This window comes from Microtus oregoni, unplaced genomic scaffold (assembly GCF_018167655.1).
Source record: "Microtus oregoni isolate MIOR12 unplaced genomic scaffold, Mior012 000036F_ref0000092, whole genome shotgun sequence".
Lineage (NCBI taxonomy): Eukaryota > Metazoa > Chordata > Mammalia > Rodentia > Cricetidae > Microtus > Microtus oregoni.
In genome coordinates, this window is record NW_024543095.1 from 11,224,628 (window position 1) to 11,245,313 (window position 20,686).

Here is a 20,686-nt window from a genome sequence, read left to right on the forward strand (position 1 = left end):
TGCTGGGATTAAAGGCGTGCGCCATCACCACTGGGCACTTGGTTAATCTTTTGAGCATTAATATTGATTTGATGGAGACAGGGCTCCTGAGTCTTCATCTCCCCAGTTAACAATTTTTGTAAAACAGGACGAGTCCTGAGAAGTCCCCCTCTCAGCCAGCTTCAACCTGGGAAAAGGTCTGAAGTCAGGGTTTGAGAAACAAGCTGCAAAGTCCAAGGTGGGGTCCTTTTGTTCTCAAAAGCAATTTAAAAGTTGTTTGTATGTAAGAGGGGTATGTGTGCATCTTTGTGGGCACACGTGTCATGGACCAAGTCGGGGTGGGGATGGGGTCAGAGGATAATTCTGTGAAGTCTTTGTGTTGGTTCCAGGAATCGAACTCAGGTCATCAGGCATAGGCACCTGCTTCTATCACCTCCCTCCTGATCTTACTATTTTAAATTGCTGTTCCCTACTGTGGCACTATATTCTGCACAGCTCCCCTCCCCTCTGTGCTGAATGACCAGGATCAATAATTGTAGCTATAATTCCCACATACCTTCATGAAACTTAAAGCTGCAGGCTGAACATTTGAGAATTTTTCTTCAAGAGTCTCCTGGAAAACAAAGAATTTCAAGTGTCACGTAAACCCAAAGTAATGAATATGTGCATGTATGTAGTATACATGTATGTATTATGTGTGTATATATGTGCTTCATAGTCTTGGAGGGCTCTATTTACAGCCTTGTGCATGCAGGGCAAACATTCTGCCACTGAGTCATCTCCCAGCCCACAGTGTGTGTACTTGACAATTTGCGGGAGAAACACCCTTAATGTGTTTGATGGCCCTTTTTAAGTTTTTAAACACGTTTTTACATAATTTTGTAGTCTAGTATAAAGGTTCAAGAGATATAAAACTAGAATTGCTGTCTTAATTTGGCACTGACTTATTCTTGGTGCTAGTAGTCCTGGAAGGGAAGGGGACATGGACGCTTCAAACATGAAATACGTCCCACCCCAGTCCTCCCACGGTGCTTGGCTGTTGGAGCCTGGCATATTAATGAGGGGTCTCTGACTTAGATACTGAGAAACACTACGGCAGTCAATAGGAGGTGAAGCATCCCAGAACAGCAGGGAGGGGAGGAGACGGAGAAACTAAAGGTAATAGTAACACTCTACTCTTCAAACTGGGCAGCAGACGAATGAATTTGTTGTATCTCATTCTTTGCATTAGACACGTTACATAAATAATTCTTGTGTGACTTTTTCTGCTTTTCATGTGTGTGTGCATGCATATTGCTCCACTTGTGCGGGGCAAGCGTGCTAGTGTGCGTGTGTGTGTTCACAGAGGCAAAGGCTGATGTCAAGAATCATCCTCTATGTCCTTCCAGCCTATTCCCCGAGGCAGGGTCTCTCAAACCCAGAACTCATCCATATGGCTAGTCTCTAGCCAGTTGGCTTAGGATCCACTTTCTGAGGTCTGTACTTTCTGAGGTTAGAACATAGGCAGTCACTACAGCTAGCCAGCCTTTGTGTGGATCTGGGGGCCTCCAAACTCTTCCTCACACTAAATGAGACAAAAGCCTGAACTGCCAAGCCAGACCTCTTTTTTAACTTTTATCTTTGTAAGTCAATCTTTAGCCTCATATATTGGTGAAAAATTAAAAACTATATCTATACATATATATGCATACACACACACACACAATCTTAGGTAATTGAGGCACACATGAAATTATGGACTTAAACCACACGCCACATGTCACTACCCAGCTTCTCAGGTTTCCCATTCTTGAGCGTCCCTTGCTGCAGCACAGTGGGTGTGGTCATGCCTCTCCTGAAGGTTTTTCCTTTCCCTCCACTGGGCAAACTGGCAGACAGTTTGGAGATTGTTGTGGGAAAACCTTTTTGTACGCTGTGAAGATGTGTCTCTGACCAAGGCACCTTCTAATTGGTTTCATAAAGAGCTGAATGGCCAATAGCTAGGTAGGAAGAGTTAGGCAGGACTTCCAGGCAGAGAGAGGAAGAGGAAATGAATCCAGGTGTAAGAGACACGCCAGGGGACACGGAGAGAAAGCAGGAGGTGCAACATGGAAGAGAGGTAAAAAGTCACGAGGCAAAACATAGACAAATAGAATGGGTTAATTTAAGTTGTAAGAGCTAGTGGGGGCAAGCCTAAGCTACAGGCCAAGCTTCATAATTAATAATAAGTCTTCATGTCATTTTTTTATGAGCCGGTGGCCTAAAGAAAAGCCCAGCAACAAGAGATGGTTTTTGTTGGTATTGGCCTGAGACAGAATTTCTCTATATGTCTTCCTGATTGGCTTGGAACTCACTATGTAGAATGGGCTGACCTTCAGCTGTGGCATCCACCTCTTGCTTCCCTAGTGCTGGTATTCTAGGCTTGGATCACAACACCAAGATCAACATGGAGTTTGGGAATTCAGACCCTGAGCTTAGGGGACCTGAGAGAGGGAACTAGACAAGGCAAGACTAGGAGCAGACATGCCCTTGGGTCAGGAGCTGCAAGGGTATAGCAGATTTTGTAGAATGAACTTCCATGAGAAAGTACAAATTATGAAACAACGATTTGTTGGTTTGTTTGTTTTTTATGGAGGGTGGTGGGTAGCACAGAACCTCCTCTATGTTTCAGGCTAGACAGGAACCATGATCCTGCAGCTACTGCCTCCCAGGTGCTAGGATTTTAGGCACACTGAGCACGACTTGAAAAATGTTTTAATTTTTCTAAATTTATTTCTATCGCTCTTTGCTTTGCTCTATAAGAAGAAAAACAACTGAGAGAGAACATATCTTCAAAATAGAAAACTGTTTAAGGACTTTATGAGAAAGTAGTTATTTCAGGGAGAGTTAACCAAAACCATCAATGTGGTGTATCGGACACCGAGTGTGACTTAAATTTAAATGTACGTGACTCGTGGAAGACACAGATCAGGCAAACTTATTTTCCTTCACCATCTTTATTAGTTATTGTTTTGGTGTGTATATGGGGAGGTAGGTACACGTATGCCAATGTGCAAAAACACGTTAGGTGTGTGAGGAAACCAGAGGAGGACACTGTGTGTCCTTTTCTTTTATACTCCTTTCTTCCTTGAGTTAGGGTCTGCCATGGAACCTGGGCTGACAGTCAGCAAGCCCCCATGTCCCCTGTTCCCACTGCTGGGGCTATGGGTATGCACAGGCACACCCAGCTTTCTGATGGGCGCTGGGTCCTCACACTTATACAGGAAATGCTCTTAGCCTCTGAGCATCACTCTGTTCCTGTTGTGTGTGTGCTCGTGTGTGTGTGCTCGTGTGTGTGTGTGTGTGTGAGAGAGAGAGAGAGAGATAGATAGATAGAGATAGAGATAGATAGATAGATAGATAGATAGATAGATAGATAGATAGAGATAGAGAGATTCACTATATAGTCCTGGCTGCCTTATTTCAGGCTGGTATAAAACTTGTGTTAACAGACCTGAGTGCTGAGATTATAGCCATGCTACCATGCCTGGATTTTTAGAAACAGTTTTTGAGTCAGGGCCTCAAAACGGCTCAGGCTGCCTGGGCTCGATCTCCTCCCGAGCTCAGGTGACTGTGCTGGGCCCACTGTGTGTGGCGTCTACATTCTAAATGGACTTATGTCAGCTTTGCGTCAGTGTTTCATGTGGAAAAGAGCAGCCAAAAGCACACATGTGAAACAATCAGCTCTTTACAGAAACAGCACAAATAACAACCACGCAGCCCTGAGCCCGTTACCATGTCTTCTGGTTCAGGTATGCTGATGCCACGGAAAAATTGGTTACTCTTAAAGATGGACTGATGTCTTGGGATGAGTTTTCCTGTAAAACACAAACCACATAGCTCCTGATAACTTGGGCTAGAAAATCATAAAGCGCATCATAAAAATCTCCTAAGATGAAGGCATTAAGGGAACTCTGTGCCTGAGTGTTCCCTCCAGACATGGGCAGTGTGAGCCTGTGCAAAGGCCTCTTGCTTGGGTGAGGACCACTCTCCACACGACCCTCTTTGTCAGTCTCCCTGTAAGACTAAGCGAGCGAGTGCTGCTGTCTTCATGCTCATTGTCTCATCTCCGTTCCAGACAATGTCTCAACAGAACAGATAGCTTCCCTCCCTCCAATTCTTCACCCCCTCCATCCCTTCCTTTATTCCTTCCTCCCTCCATCCCCCTCCCTCCGTCCTTTCTTCTCTTTCTCCCTCCTTTGCTCCCTTCCTTCCTTCTCTTCCTCCCTCCACCCTGCCCTTCCTTCCTTTCTTCCTCCCTCTACTCCCTTCTCTCTCTCCCTTCATTTCCCTCCCTCCCTCATTCTTTTCTTCCTTTGAAACAGAAGCTTGTCTATTCCAGGCTGGCCTCAAACTACATAGTCAAACATGACCTTGAACTCTTGATCTTCCTGCCTCTGCTTCCCAAATCTTGGGCTCACAAGCACGCATCGCCATGCTTGAGCCAGGCAGTGCTAGAGTTCAAACCTAGAGATGTACGCATGATTGTCAAGCACTCTGCCACTGAGCTACATGCCCAATCTGAGAACTGCCCATTTTTATTTCTATTGTATCAGTGAGGAAAATGAGGCCAAGAAAGGTTCGTCAGCTGATCCTATGAACAGGAGTCAATGCTGGTCTGTCTAAAGAGGGAGGGAACTGAGCAGACAGACACATACACAGAAGGTGTGACCTACAGTGTTGTCTGGGAGAATGAGCTAGAGAGAAGCAGAGAGCTGCCCAGCAGGCAGAAAGCCAGAGCAGTTCTGGGAAAGATCTGTGTGTTCATCCTGCCGAGACAGCGTTAATGGCTTTGCATCCAGCTCCTGGAGTGGATCTGTAGTCTTCGCTGGGGTAGATCTTCTCCAACCATGGGAAGAAGACGACAGCTTCTGACTGTCAAGGATGACACAGCGACCACAGCTCATGAGACAGGCTTCCAACTGGGCTGGGGGAGAACTCAGTGGCAGAGGGTTTGCTTAGCATACATGAGAGGCCCTGGTTCCACCTCCAGCATCACACACACACACACACACACACACACACACACACACACGCCTCTCCAGTCTTATTTCTATTCTGCACCTTATGGGGTGTATGACTTCAGGCTAACCATGGAGGCTGCTGGAACCTCAGTTTCACAGGCACAATTAAAAGAGATGTATCTTGGGGCTAGCGAGACTGCTCAGTGGCTCTTCTAAAGTCCACTTGCCAGAAGCCACGTTGGTCAGCTTCACAGCTGCAACTCTAGCTCCAGGGGTGTCCCACACCCTCTTCTGCCTCTGTGGACATCTGTACATGTGTGAGCACACACACACACACACACACATACACACACCTCTTTTGTTGTTGATTTTTGGTTTTTGAGAGAGATAGGGACTCTTTACATAGTCCTGGTTGTCTTGGAACTCACTATTTGGACCAGGCTGACCTTGAATTCACAGAGATCTGCCTGCCTCTGCCTCTTGAGTGCTAAGATTAAAGGTGTGTGTCACCACACTTGGCCAAAATAAAACAAATCTTAAAATAAAGATATAAATTCCCGCCAGGCGGTGGTGCATCAAGGTGCAATAAAGAAACCTACACATCGGGGCAGCCAACAGCTGTCTGATTGGACTTAAGGCGCATTCGATGGGAGGGAGGTCCCGTCCGGTACTGGCAGCAGTATCAGCAGACACACTAATGTGGAAAGGGGAGTTTTCATGGGTCCCATTCCTAGGGAAGAACTACGGGCAAGTAATGACTCTGGGAGAAGGAGAATTAGCCTCTTCCAGGGATGAGCCCCCCTGCTGGTCAGCCAAAAAAACAAATGGACTCAGTAGGCTATATATATACATGTACACATATAAATGTATATATATATATATATATATATATATATATATATATATATAACAATAATAAAGAAAAAGAGGCTATCATCTTGAGAGTGGGGAGCATGAGAGGGCTTGGAGGGAGGACAGCTGGGAGTGGCTGGAGGGAGGGGAAAATGTGATGTAATTCTATTTCAACTAAAAACACATTAAGAAAATAATAAAAGATTAATTTGGAAAAAAAGGAGTTACTTATATGTACGTCTCTGGGTAGGGCTGGGGGTAGAGGCTGCACACATGAACGCAGGGCCAGAGGTGTTGAATCCCCTGGAGCTGGAGTTCCAGGCAGTTAGGAGCCACCGGAGACAGGTGCTGGGAACCAAACTTGGGTCCTCTGTAAGATCAGTACCTGCTCTTAACCCTGAGCCATCTGTCCAGACTACAAATTTTTTCTTAAAACTGAGAACTTACAAATTTTAAGGTAGTACATAAGTGCATTACGTTAATATTACTTTAAATGTTGGCTGCCCTGATCAGGAAATAATATCAGACTTACTGGATTTTCTTGGCAAGGCCTCTGCAGACTCATTGCTGGCACTGTGTGTTCAGACAGGATTGGGCTTTGGCTACAACCGCGAGACCCGAGACCTTCCCCCGCAGAGGCTTAGAGAAGCGACGGCTTCTTGCTTTCATTACGTTATTTATCACCGGGGTGCTATAATGAACATGTGGCCCACAAAATGCAGTTCATACCCAGTGTCCTGATGATCAAGTAAAGCTGGTCCACGTCTGACTTTCCCGGCCAGAGTGGCTGACCCGTCAGGAGCTCCGCATAAACACAGCCGATAGCCCATATGTCCACGGAGGAACCGTACTTCGTGTCTCCCACGAGAAGCTCAGGGGCTCGGTACCACCTGGTGGCAACGTAGTCTGTGTAGGCATCTCCTGGAACTGCGAGGAAGAGCATCAGGCAGATTAAATGACACCATTATCACCTGGCCCGAGTGCCTCTGGCCCACTCTCCCTGGAGCAGCTGGGACGGCAGCTTAGCCAGACCTGTGTAGCTCTCAGCCCGGGTCTCGCTGACACGGGGTAGTGAGACCGTCACTGAGCTGGGGCCCCAGGAGACACTGAGTGCACCCTAGCTGGAGACCATGGGAGAGTCGTCCCAGACAGGGGTAAGAATTCCCGTCGGGTCACCCAAGTCTAAGTCAGATGTCATCCATTTCCTTTTCTCATCAGCACAGTGCTTGGTGTTGGCTAAATCGTGTCCGCCAAAAAAAAAAAAAAAAAAACCTCCATAGGTTTGAAGTCCCAGTTTTGGGTACCTGTGGATTTGACCTTATTTGGAAATAACATCTTTTCAGCAATTGTTGAGTTATAGTGAGGTGGGTCCTGAATTCAGGAGCCAGGGTGTGTGTGTGTGTGTGTGTGTGTGTGTGTGTGTGTGAGAGAGAGAGAGAGAGAGAGAGAGAGAGAGAGAGAGGGAATGTATACGTGCATGCATGTGTAGCCAAAGATCCACCTCACCTGTCCACCCCTCAGGCCCGTCTCCCACCTTGCCTTTTTTTTTTTTAAGACAGTGTTTTTCCATGTTGCTTTTGAACCCCTAATGCCCCTGCCTCTACCTTTTCAAAGCAGTGAGCCACATATCTGGTTTATGTAGCACTTCGTGCGTGCTAGGTAGGCACTTTAGCTACGTCTCTAACCCTTCCCTTGATTTGAGACAGACTCTCACTTCTACCCAGAATTTCCCAATCTGTGTGTAGGCTGCCAGCCAGCAGAGTCTCAGGGACCTGCTTGTCTCTGCCTCCCCAGCATGGAGATTACAAACAAGTGCACAACATAATACCTAGCATATATATATATATATATATATATATATATATATATATATATATATAGTGGGTTCTGGGGATTGAACTCAGGTCCTCATGGTTGTACAGCAGACACTTAGCCACTTGAGCCGTAACCCCAGTCCAAGAACTGGCATTATAACGAGGTGGCCCTGCAGGGGCATGGAGACAGACAGGCATGTGATTTAGAGCAGATGCTGAAGGAAGTGGCTGCCAGGTGAGGGTTAGCACAGCCTGGGGTACAGGAAGGAGCATCCCCTGGAGCCTCCAGGACCAGGAAAGATCACATTCTACTGCCTAAAGTCTCATGGGTTATGGCTGCTCACTCCGGCAGCCACAGAGAAGTCCTGATGAACCACGGAAGTCCTGGGTGGCTGCACACACTCACGTTCCCTGTCCATTCTAGCTTTTCAGGACGATAGTGACAACATGGTTTGACTCCTTGTCTCATGAGTCACACCTGTATGTCAGGCAGACGATGGCGGTCTGGGCGAAAGCCTTCCCATCAGACATGTCCTTCTTCTGCCCTGGGGGTGGTACTGCCTATGGCCAGTGGGTGGAATCCAATCTCATGGTGCTATGTGAGCCCGAAGGTCTGGGAATCTCAGCTCTTCTCCCTCTGAGCTTGGAGGGAAGTTGACGAAACAATCCCATCAGGCCTTTAGGTGACAAGAGTCACATGTGAGTTCTTGGACCAAGTCCATAAATGTTCCACAGGCAAAGAAAAATTGGTAAAATCGTGACTTGCAGAGACTTCTCTGTCTTTACAAAATACGTGTGGGGCCAGTGAGACGACTGGGCAAAGTTGTTTGTTGCTAGCCTTGGTCCTTGGGAACTGTGTGACAGTCGGGGAGAACCCACTCTGGCGAGTTGTTCCCTAAGCTTCATGGGTGCTCTGAGTGGTGCACACATGCTAAATAAATGTTTTTGTTGGTGTTCAGTTCCCATTTTGAGATAGGGTCCCTTCTTGTAGTCCCGTCTGTCCCAGAACTCTCTAACTGGACCGGGGTGACCTCTAACTCATAGAGATCTGCCTGTCTCTGTCTCCTGAGTGCTGGGTTTAAAGGTCACTACTCAGTTTGAAACAAGACTTCACCATGTAATGCTGATCCTCAAGTCCGGATCATTCTGCTTCATCTGCCAAGTGCTGGAATACAGGTGTGTGTTGTTACATTGGGTGGCAATTCTCCTTAGTAAGCGACCCATGGACAGCAGTTTGAACACCACCAAAAAATCCAGAGGTTGCAACTCATCAAACAACAGTCCTCACAGCAAGAATAGAAAACGACCTTGACTATCCATCCACGGCTCTTCCAAAAAATTATATAAACTATTTTTTTTTAAAGACAAGGTCTTGTGTAGCCCAGGCTGGCTCAAACTGCCTATGTAGGCAAGGATGACCTTGAACTTCTGATTGTCCCATTTCTATCTCCTAAAGTGTTGGGACTACAACTCTGTAGTGTTGTGTTGTCCCCCCATCCCAGCCCACCCTACCCCATCCCCACTGTGCCCAGGGCATGCAGGACTTCCTGCCTGCGAAGCAAGCCCTCTCCCATTTGAGCCCGGGTCCCAGCCCCTTCCCCCATGCATTTCCTGTCTAATTGTACTGACATTGCCTGTATGTGTTTAGCTTGTTTTTCTGCTTACAGTGTTTGGAACATTCTCCTTCTTTTTAAATTTAGTGTGTGTATACGAGCATTTGAATACCGTGTGCGTGTGCACACAAGCATGCAGGTCAAAGGACAACCTTGGGTGCTGCTCCTCACCTTCCTCGTTTGAGGCAGTTCCTGGTTTTCTGCTGCATCCTCCAGGCTATGTGCCTGGGTTTCTGGGGTTTTCCCTATCTCAGACTCTCATCTCATCCTAGGGACACTAGGTTTGCAAACGTGCTGTGTGTCCAGCTTCTACGTGGCTTCTGGGCCTTGGAATTCCGGTCCTCAGACTTGCAGGACAAGTGCTTTGCACTAAGACATCTCTCCAGTCTTTGAGCATTTCCCAGTGTCCTGACAACTCTGTGACTGTCACTTCTAACCGTAACCTTCTGTTGAGCCCATAGCTTAGGAGCGTCTCCATTTGCCGTTTCTCTTTTCAACCACGGCAGAAACAGGTTATCATCTGGGTCCTATTGTTTTGCACCACCAAGCACAGTAGCCTCAGAGACATTTGGCCAGTCTTGTTTGGGATCCTTCAACCTTCTTCAGTCACTTCTGGGTACCACTGGGAGGCACAGCATGCTCATACCTGCCCACCTCCCCCCATGCCTCACCCCCACCCCCCACAAAGTGTATGTTGCTAACACAGGTTCCTGCAGCTTCCACGTTCTATACTTAGGGAGAAATAGTTATCTATCCCCCATCCCTCTGACCCCTCACTGCCTGGGGATGGTGTCCTTTCTCTTAGCACTGTCTCTGGATCCTGGCGGCCCTTTCATTTCCAGCTGACTCTTTCAGCTTCTCCAATCATTCTAGCCCATGCTGCAATCTCTCCCCGGGGAACCATCTGCTCCCTCACTTCACTGCTTTATGGCTGACCATCTTGTCTTATTCTTTCATCTCGTTTACTCTGGGTTATGAGTGCCTGCAGAGCAGAAATGCATCTTATGATCCTTTTTCCACTCCTGGGGGGCCAGGCGCACAGAGGTGTCATCCAATAATCCTAGCTGGACAGAGGGAAGCTGAATTATCAGCTGACTGAAGGCTATCTGAGCCTTCTTCCCTCTTCGGATAACAAGACGTTCCGCATCTATCCATTAGCTTAAGTAAGCGTACAAATGACATCAATTTCTAGTCATCTGAAATAGATGAAGCAGGGGGAAAATGTCCTTACTTAGAATCCTTGCGAATCCAAAGTCACAGATCTTGATCATTCCTTGCTTGGTTATTAGGATGTTTTCAGGTTTTACATCCCGATGAATACACTGCAAGAAAATATTTGCTTAATTATCTGAGCCATCAAAATGACAAAGAATCGACAGCACCCATTAGTTTAAATGATGGGTAGTTTACCATTGCTTACAGGGCTTACCAAAGCCTCAGAGCTTATAATTGGAAAACAAAACGAGATTGCCTTCATTTTCCTAGAAAAATGTAAGCTGTCAATTTTCATGTATAAATCTTGTCAAATAAAAGAAAAACTTTATCTAAATGTCAGGGTATTATCAAAAGATATTAAAACGTTAATTGTTACTCGTGGAAACGGCATCCATCTGGATCTTTTGAAGAAAGGAACACACTTAGTACCGAGAGTTTGTTCGCTTTCTATGGTGCCTATTTGAACTGTAACAGGAAGTGTAGAGAAATGTAAACAGTAGGTGCCTTTAACAAGAATCACTACTATTCATGAACCGCAATCCAGGTTGGATAACGCAGACTTGAGAGACTAAAATAACAACAGCAACACTGAGATGCTCATAGAGGAGAATGAGAAAATGAACATATTCAAAAGAGAATTTCATCTTGGGGGAGTTAAAATGCCTAGAAATTATTCCCCCTCCTGCCCCGCCAGTCAGAATGTTCAGCAGCTAAGGGAACCTACCCTGCAAGCCTGGCAACCTGAGCTCCATCCTTGGAACCCATGTGAAGGGGGAAGGGAAAGATGGGCGTCACAGACCTGGTCTCTGGTCTCCACATGAACACGTACTAAGAAATTGCCCATTTTTTAATAGTTCCCACTGATTGTTAATGAGAAGCCTGCAATATTTTAAAGCTCAGGGTATATATGTTCTTCTAAGTGGAGGCAATGCCGATTACATTAAACTGCAATAATTGTTTGGTTACACTCAGGTAAGAAGGCTGGTTGGATAATCCATCCACCTGTCTATCTGGTTATTCAACAGATACTGGCTGAGCACGGTTTATATAAGAGGTCCATGGTAAGCATTTCACCATTTATCTGTCCTCAAGAGTGTCTTAGTATACAGGCCAACAGCACATACACTTGTGGTAAACTGTGTCTTTAAAAATCAACTTAACAGGGCAGGAGAGATGGCTCAGTGCTTAGGACTACTGGTTGCTCTTCCAGAAGACCCAACTTGAATTCCCAGGACTCATGGGATGGTTTACAACCACTGTAACTTCAGTTCGAGGGCATCCAATGCCTTCTTCTGACCTTTTCATGCACGGGCACGCCTGTGGTGCACAGACAAACTCAGGCAAAATATCCATATACATAAAAAAAAAGTTAAAAGCTGTGCCTATTTCTACATCAACTTTAGGAGAACATTTTGTCTCCTGGAGTAGGGTAGAAAGCAACGGACTGATTCCATCCAACATTACCTTTTCTAAAGACTGGGAGGCACAAATTGCATCATGAAAGCTAGGCTTGTATCTTGTGAACAACACCCATTTTCTGCCATGGAAATGTCTGAAAATGAAGGTTTTTTTTCTTTGTTCTAATGGAAACTTCAGCGGCGTTTGTGAAACTAAAGAGAGCTTCTCTAAGCACAGATATTTAGTTCCCTGATCTTGAATTTTCTTTCCCAGCGATCCCAGACTACAGTGGTAGACATCTTGCTGGCATTGGAAATGCCCATATGGCGCTCCTAATCAGTGTCTTGGCACACTGAGTACCCACTCGGAAGGTCTAGAGATATTTTATAAAATCTCTCATTCTAGTAAAAGCTCCCGGAGCCAACTGGAGTGAGCTTCCCCTGGCCCAAAGTGAGAGCGGAAAATGACTGCCAGCATCGCAAACACCCAAGCAATAAGAGCCATCGATAGCCCTAGCAAACATTGCTCGCTGAGGGAGGATGCTGAGACACATACATCACTCTGAAGAGTGACACATGAAGGATACCATCATGGATTTACCTTATTTCTATTTGCTTACTTTTTTACGGTTGAGCAGATTGCAGCTAGCAGGTGCTTTGCACATATCGACCCTGCGCTCTACCAGTGAGCTATCTCCCCGGTCTTAAAAGACTATTTCTTTGCAGCGCTGGTGATTGAATCCAGAGCGTTGGCCATGCTCTACCAATGAGTTACACCCCCAGTCCGTACTTGTCTTCCTGTATTTTACGGCAGCCAGGGTCCACAAGAGTAATCTACCTTCTAGGCAATTTCAACTATTATTGTTACTAGGTTATTTTTGAGACAGGAGCACATGCTACAACCCAGGCTGTCCTCCAATTCATGGTCCTCCTGCCTTGGCATTCTGAGAACTGCAATTACAGGTGTGGACCACCATACCCGGCTGCAATCCCAATGAAAATGCAGAAGCAATAACACCTTTGGCAAAGGACCATTTCTTAATCTCCATGAATTCTAGATTCAGGCAAGAAAGTGGAAACCATCAGGTATAAAGATCTACAGAGAAACTGAAAATGGGGGTCGGAAGGAGGGGCAATAAAATGAGTAACTTCTGAGCCTGCCAATCAGGATCACCATTGCCAAGGTCAGGGCCATCAGGCCTTATACAGCTCATGATGCTGATACAAGAAGAAGCATGAGACACTCACATCAAACACCGCTATCTAAACACAGCAGCAATGGAACGAAACCTGGAGCTGGTGTCAGTTCAGTGGGCTCGGGGGCTTGTTTGCCCTGTGAGCACTGAGATCTACTTGGGTTTGGATTCCCAGCGCCCACATAAAAAGCAGGGCATGGCTATCTACACCTGTAATGCCAACCCTGGGGGTGGAGACAGGCAGATCCCAAGAGGTTGCTGGTGGGCCAGCCTAATGAAAATTGCAACCTTTTGATCTCAAGGCAATAAGGCAAAACACAACAGGGAAAAACAATAATCTTGCTTTGGCTTGAACTCCTGTGCGTGCATGTGCACGCGCGTGAGCACACAGACACACACACAGACACACATACAGAAAGTAGTTGGTCTTATTTTACTCTTTAAGTGGCCTGCCACCCAGCTTCCAAATAAATACATGGAGAATAAATATCTATTCTTTCTTATAAATGCCTGCACTTAGCTTGGCTTGTTTCTAGCCAGTTTTTCTAACTTAAATGAACCTGTTTCTCTTCTTTTATGTTTTGTCTCTGGGCTTTTTACCTTTCTTTTTTCTGCGTGTCCTTCTTACTCCACGGCTGGTTGTACAGCTGGGTGGCCCTTGGCGGCCTCCTCTCCTTCTCCTTTCTCACTCTTCCTCATCTCCCAACCTCAAGTTTCTCCTCCTACGTCTTTTTCCTGCCTAGCTATTGGTTGTTCAGCTCTTTATTAGACCAATCAAGTGTTTTAGACAGGCAAAATAACACAGCTTCACAGAGTTAAACAAATGCAACATAAAAGAACACAACACGTCTTTGCATCATTAAACAAATGTTCCACAGCATAAACGAATGTAACAGATCTTAAACTAATACTCCACAACACTACAGTAAGAACGAAACCCAACCTGACCCAGCCATGATGGGTCAGGCTGTGAAAAAGATGGAAAATTATTTTAGCCCAATTTAAAAAATTCTCAGAGTCATTAATTCTGTGGTGGAAGGAAATATTGGACAGGCCACACAAACTTGGATTCAGAAGCTATCAATAGCTTGATTCTCATGGGAATAGGAGAAGGGTTGTGAGTGAACCGCCTTTCCTCACTGTGTAAAGGGCTCTGATTTTAGCCCTCTGGCAATTTCTCTCTCTGTTGCAAGATTTGTTACTGAGAACATTCCAGCATTAGGAAGTGCTACTTACGTTATGTTTGTGGCAGAAGTTGAGGGCTTGAAGGGTTTGCCATAGCACACTTTTGATGACCCCATCAGGAACACTGGAGGAAAAGAACCAAAATAGCAATGAAAACCTCTGGTTTGGGTCCCAGAAGCAAGGGCTGGGAAGAAGGGGGCAGACAGGCTCAACATAGTTGGAGCACAGAGCATTGGGGGGAGGGGAGAGTGGAGAATTGTAGTAATAGGAGAGGCGGGGCTGTGTCCCCAGCACCCCGGCCGCCTGCTAACTTATGCCCCGAAATAATTACACGGACACTGTATTCTTTTAAACACTGCTTGGCCCATTAGCTCTAGCCCTTACTGGCTAATTCTGATATCCCGATCAACCCATCTCTAATAAACTGTGTAGCACCGGTCTTACTGGGAAAGATTCAGCATGTTTGACCTGGCGGCTTGCTTCATCGCATGCATCTGCCCGGGAGAGGGGAGCATGGCCTCTGAGCTCACTTCCTCTTCCTCCCAGCATTCTGTTCTGTTTATTCCTCCCACCTATGTTTTAACCTATCAGGGCCAAGCAGTTTCTTTATTGTTTACCCAATGTAATCAACAGATTGATATATGACACTCCCACATCAGAGAATTGCTTTAAACATTATCTACATGGTTCTGCCTGCTTGTATGTTAGTGGGCCACATACACGCCTGTGTGCCCTTGGAGGCCAGAAGAGGGTATCAGATCCCTTGGAACTGGAGTTACAGACGGTTATGTGCAATCGTGTGGACACTGGGAACCAAGGCCTGGAAGAGCAACCTGTGCTCTTAACCATGAGCCAAAACTCCAACCAGGCTTTTTGTAAAAGTCTTTGTGTATATATAGAAATTATGTGATTGTCTATGTTCCCGTGTGTGAGAGTGGATACATGTGCCGTGGTGCCTGTGTGGAGATCACTTTGTTTGTGACAGGGTCTGCCCACTGCTCATCGCTGCCGATGCCAGGCAAGCTGGTCCCAGAGCTTCCAGAGTCTCTTGTCTCTGCCTCTCGTGTTGCCTTGTGAACACTGGGATTAGGGTACACACTACTGGGCCTTGTTTTATGTGGGTTCTGAGAACTCAAGTCCTCACAATTGTGGAGCAAGTGCTTTATCCATAGAGACATTTCCTAGCCTGCACCCCCATTAAAAACAAAGCCCCAACCAACATGTTTACAGATCTGCACTCACAGCACAGCCCTTTCGCCTCAGCGCTAGTTTGAAGCCAGTTCGGTCTACATAAAACAAACAAACAAAAGCTGGTATGGTAGCTCACTATCTAATCCCAACACTCTGGAAGTTGAGACTGGAGGATTGCCACAAGTTCAAGGCCAGCCTGTACTGCAGAATGAGACTGTCTGGGAAAAAAAATAAAACCACACACAAAAAAAAGTTTGTTTTTTTTTTTTTAATCCCTTTTTAAGACTTGGTGTGGTGGCGCACGCCTTAACTCCCAGCACTCGGAGGCAGAGGCAGGTGGATCTCTGTGAGTTTGAGGCCAGCCTGGTCTACATAATGAGTACCGGAACAGCCAGAGGTACATAATGGAGGGACCCTGTCTCAAATAAACAAACAAAAAACAAAACCTTGTATGATAGGTATGCAATTTCATAGTTTGGAAATATCTATGAAATGATGTGTATTGCATGAAAAACATTAATTAATTGTAATTTTCCAACCTCAAAATAATCGCTGTATTTTAGGCACCTGTTGGCTTCTGTTTGCCCCTCTGTCTCTTTTTCTTTCCATTTACTCTTTGACTTTTATTTTGAATAAATATGCTCATATCTTTCAAACGTTAAAAGGTTTAGAGACTGTCTTCTCTCTGACCCCTGCTGGGTCACCCATCCACTCTTCCCCTTCCACCCCTGCCTCTTTCGGGGACATTTTATGCACAGAGGTACCGAGGCCACATGTACACATGTGTTCCAGTGGCAGCGGCTGCGGTGCAGCTCATCTCTGTGATCATGCTTGACGCCCGCTATGACGGTTGAGCCAACCGTTCTCTCTAGAAACGCTCCCAGGAGGATTTGCAACTCTCCATCTGAGAAGTAAACGGTTACCTTCTTGTGACCTTGCTTTGTTTTTGAGACAGGGTCTAACTGTGTAGCCTTGGCTGTCCTGCTCTATATATCAGGCTGGCCTCAGACCCAGCGACCTACCTCTGCCTCCCAAGCGCTGGGATTAAAGGTGTGCGCCTCCATGCCTGCTCCAGTTTTTTATTTGTTTGTTTGTTTGTTTTTTTAACTATTAATAGGGGAAGAGGGAGCACGTACCCTGGTGCTCATGTGGAGGTTAGAAGATGCTCAGTTCTCGCATCTTGTGGGTCCCAGTCCCATTGTCAGACTTGGGGTCAAGGGGCTCCCCTTGCTGGGCCATCTCCCCAGTCCCACATCTTGTTCTTAAGATTCATCCATCTTAGAAGTTAGATGTCTGGGGTCTATGGTACATCTTGATCCTACAGGCAAAGCGGTCCTGGGGGGAAGGGGCAACGCTCCCTTTTTCAGGTAAAATGATGAATTTGGAAGGGTCCCTCTAAACCTTTTGGTGGGAAACTCTAAAGCAGGCACTGGGTTGCTGTGCAAAGGGCACACAGCTTGCACGAGGGAGGGGTCGACACCCAATGAGGAGTCCAGAGAGAAAAAAGGTCATGTAAGATTTTGTTCCTGGCAGAATCAGCCTTCTGCATGGGGAGAGTTGGCGAAAGTGTCCTTGACTGGTTGTCATGTTCACTGGAGAACAGGGAAGCTGACATTTTTGGTCTGGGGACATTCTGCTTTATGCTGCCATCTCTTAAGTCACTCTTGGTGCCTTTCCGTTATTCACGTCACTGTCCCATCTCGCCTTCACATCTCCATACTGCCAAGCTACCCTATCTAAGGAAGGCTGTACCCATCACACTCCTACCCAACATCTGTGCACATACGTCTCTGTGTCCTCAGCACTGTGCCAACACTTGGTTGCTGCCGACGTTATGCTTGCCTATTGGTGGATAAAATGATAGCTCATTCTGATTTTTTTTTGTCGTTCCTTATCTTTTAGTGATTAATAATTTTACATGATGGCACTGGGAATATGGCCTGTCTAATATGCCTGAAGTCCCGTCTTTGAGCCCCCAAAACACAAACAATCTGTCTTGGAGGGGCACACCTGTAATCACAACATTCAGAAGGTAGAGGCAGGAGGATCAAAGTTCAAGACTATTCTCAGTTCCATAGCAAGATGGAGGTTAGCTTGGCCGCATGAGACTGCCTCATATTAAATAAACAAACATTCCTGTGATTTCTGAGCACTATACTTTGTGTATTTTTATTCCATGCCTTTTTATTCCCCTTTTCCCTTATTCATATTTTGTGGTGTGTGCATGCATGTTTTTTGCATGTGTATGGGCATGTACAGTGTGCACATGCACAGGAATCATCTTTCCTCTACCTTGAGGCAGTCTCTTAATCGAACCAAGAGGTCCCTGAGCCAGCTTGCTCTAGAGATCCCATCTTTGCCTCTGATGCTGGAATCACAGGCAGGCTGAGCTATTTACATGGGTTCTAGAAATCTAAGCTCAGCTCCACAGGCTTGTTTGTCAAACGTTTAACTGCTGAGCCATTTCCCCAGCCGACCCTATCTACCCTTTATCCTTCTTGGATTGGTCTGTATTTCTTCTTCTTCTTCTTCTTCTTCTTCTTCTTCTTCTTCTTCTTCTTCTTCTTCTTTCTTCTTCCTTCTTCTTCTTCTTCTTCTTCTTCTTCTTCTTCTTCTTCTTCTTCTCCTTCTCCTCCTCCTCCTCCTCCTCTTTTTCTTCTTTCTCTTCCTCTTCTTCCTCTTCCTTCTCTTCTTTCTCCTCTTCCTTTTCCCCCTCCTTTTTCTTCCCCCTCCTCCTCCTTTCTCTCTTCCTCATCTTTTTCTTCTCATATGCAGCTGCTTCTATCTTTTATAATTAAGTTTTCTTAAACAATTTCATATATAAGCATATATATTATATATGTATAGTACACACAGACACACACACAATCACTTAGATAATATGTCTCTGATATCCTCTCTTCCCTCCCTCTTCTTTCCAGCATATCCCCCTCCTGCTTTGCCTTTTTCTCTTGTGGCCACTGTATTTTGTCAGATCCCAATCCCTGGTCTCTACAGTCTTAGTATTTACCTGCTTAGTGTACACTGCTCGTTACACAACTGCAGATCTTTTCCTTGGTGTGTTGCTCATCTTCCCAGCTCTGCTGGGGGCATATGGGACTGTTACTTTCAGAAACCAGAGACCCAAAGGTTTAATTTTTATATTTAAATTTTTAAATTATATTTTAAGCTACTTATTTTGAGTGCCTGTGTGTTCTCATTTTAAGTAGGCATGGAGACATCTTGGAGGAGTGAGCTCTCTCCTTCCACCATGTGGATCCCTGGGCCTAAACTCAGGTCATCAGTTATGGCTGGCCCTAATGACAAGGTGCTGCCTTGTGAGGCTGGTATATTCAGAAAAATGAACGTAGAGGGTGATTTTTCCAGAACGGTTCCATCTCTTAGATCATGATTATAGTAGCATGCCCTTGACAGTCAGGTATCTGGTGGCAACCTTTGACTTCGGTTCTAATTATTAAATTATGAGAGACTTCATTCTTAAATAAATCTTTTTCCATATGAAGCATCTGTTTGTGTTTCCTGCACTGAGTTGTGTTATAATTTTATCCTTGTCCACCTTTCCCTAGCCAGAGCCAAGATAACAACATTTCTGCTTTATGAAGTGTAAAGGTGACCATAGCCATCCTGAGCACTAAGAGGCGGACCACTGAAGCTCAAATCCCACTCTGTTACCTCCTACTTCTATAAAAGTTCTAAGCTTAGAGAGTGATGGCAGCGTCTGCTTTGCCTGTGTGAAAATGGAATTAGACTCTTAAATTCACTGAGAAAGCGACCACCAAAATGTCTGAGGTCAGATGAAGACAGCAGATGTGACCATGACCCTGGCATGGTGACCAGAGGTCCCAAGGGTAGAAGATGTTCTAGGGAGAGAGAGAGCTTGGAGTGTGTGTGTGTGTGTGTGTGTGTGTGTGTGTGTGTACGTGTGTGCTGGGGAGCGGGGGATCTAAGGTTTAAACAATAAGCTATAGAGTCTCACAGAACCTTCCAGAACCTGGACCATGCTCTAAATCCAGAGTCATCAAAAGGAATCAAGAAGAAGTGATAGGTGCAGAGGGTGGATTTCTAGAGAGTAAAGTGGATGTGGGAAACGGATTAGAAAGCTGGTCTAGCAGCCCAGGAACACAGACAAGGGTGAAAGCTGTGGAAGAGAGGGACCGTTCCAGCCCTTGGGGAGCGAGGGCACAGGCACTGGGCGCTAGATCAGCAGACACAGGATACTGGGTAGGCACCCAGAGACTCCAGGAGAGAGGAACTGGGAAGCAAGGCAGGTGCGAGGGTTCAGAAAAGGTCAGAACGCTGACTGCTGACCTTGTTAATGAGAAACCAGGCAGAGCTAATTCGATAGGGGACATTGGTTGTCAAAGAGGATAGGCACAGACTTCTTACTGGAATGTCGTGGCCTGTCCAGTTAGTTCAGAATCCAAGGAGGCAGAGTCCACTGCGGGCAGAGTCAACAGCCACTGGGGATGAATTGCATTGACCTCCGAGAGGAGATAGAACCTTGGAGAATGCGGATGGGCAGTGCTAGGTCCAGACGGGGAAAGCACCCAACGCCATTCTGCCAGAGGCAGCAGTTTACAAAGCATTGCAGAGTGAAACAAAACCCGTAGTAGAAACCAATCAATACTCGGCGTTTAAATATTATACTCTGCTCGCGTGTAAACACAAATACTAAAAGCAATTCTGCAAAACTTAAAGCAACGATCAGTTAGCTCAGTTCGAGGCTGAGCGGACATCATGTCCGGGTGACACCTGCAGCCTTGGTCACCTGAAGACGATGCTGACCTCACAATCCACTTGGGTAGGAGTGTGAGATGCATGTGTTGTGTATGTGCGTACATGTGTACATATTGTACATGTGCTGTGTATGTACGTACATGTGTGTACATATTGTACGTGCGCTGTGTATGTGCGTACATGTGTGTACATATTGTACGTGTGCTGTGTATGTGCGTACATGTGTGTACATATTGTACGTGTGCTGTGCATGTGCGTACATGTGTGTACATATTGTGCATGTGCTGTGTATGTGCATACATGTGCGTACATATTGTACATGTGCTGTGCATGTGCTGTGTATGTGCATACATGTGCGTGCATATTGTACATGTGCTGTATGTGTGTACATATTGTACATGTGCTGTGTGTGTGCGTACATGTGTACATATTGTACATGTGCTGTGTATGTGCATACATGTGTGTACATATTGTACGTGTTTTGTGTATGTGCGTACATGTGTGTACATATTGTACGTGTGTTGA

At 45.8% G+C, this 20,686-nt stretch overlaps 1 protein-coding gene across 1 annotated transcript in view; it reads right to left on the minus strand.

Moving 5' to 3' along the window:
• The window catches only part of Cdkl4 (cyclin dependent kinase like 4), a 43,627-nt gene that overhangs the window by 8,099 nt on the left and 14,842 nt on the right, over positions 1–20,686 (minus strand). Inside the window, exons 4-8 of the mRNA XM_041631207.1 lie at positions 14,285–14,357; positions 10,472–10,562; positions 6,543–6,740; positions 3,733–3,815; positions 536–592 (exon numbers count right to left, since the gene is read on the minus strand). Of these exons, the coding sequence (XP_041487141.1) occupies positions 536–592; positions 3,733–3,815; positions 6,543–6,740; positions 10,472–10,562; positions 14,285–14,357 (502 nt within the window). The remainder of the gene's footprint in view (positions 1–535; positions 593–3,732; positions 3,816–6,542; positions 6,741–10,471; positions 10,563–14,284; positions 14,358–20,686) is intronic.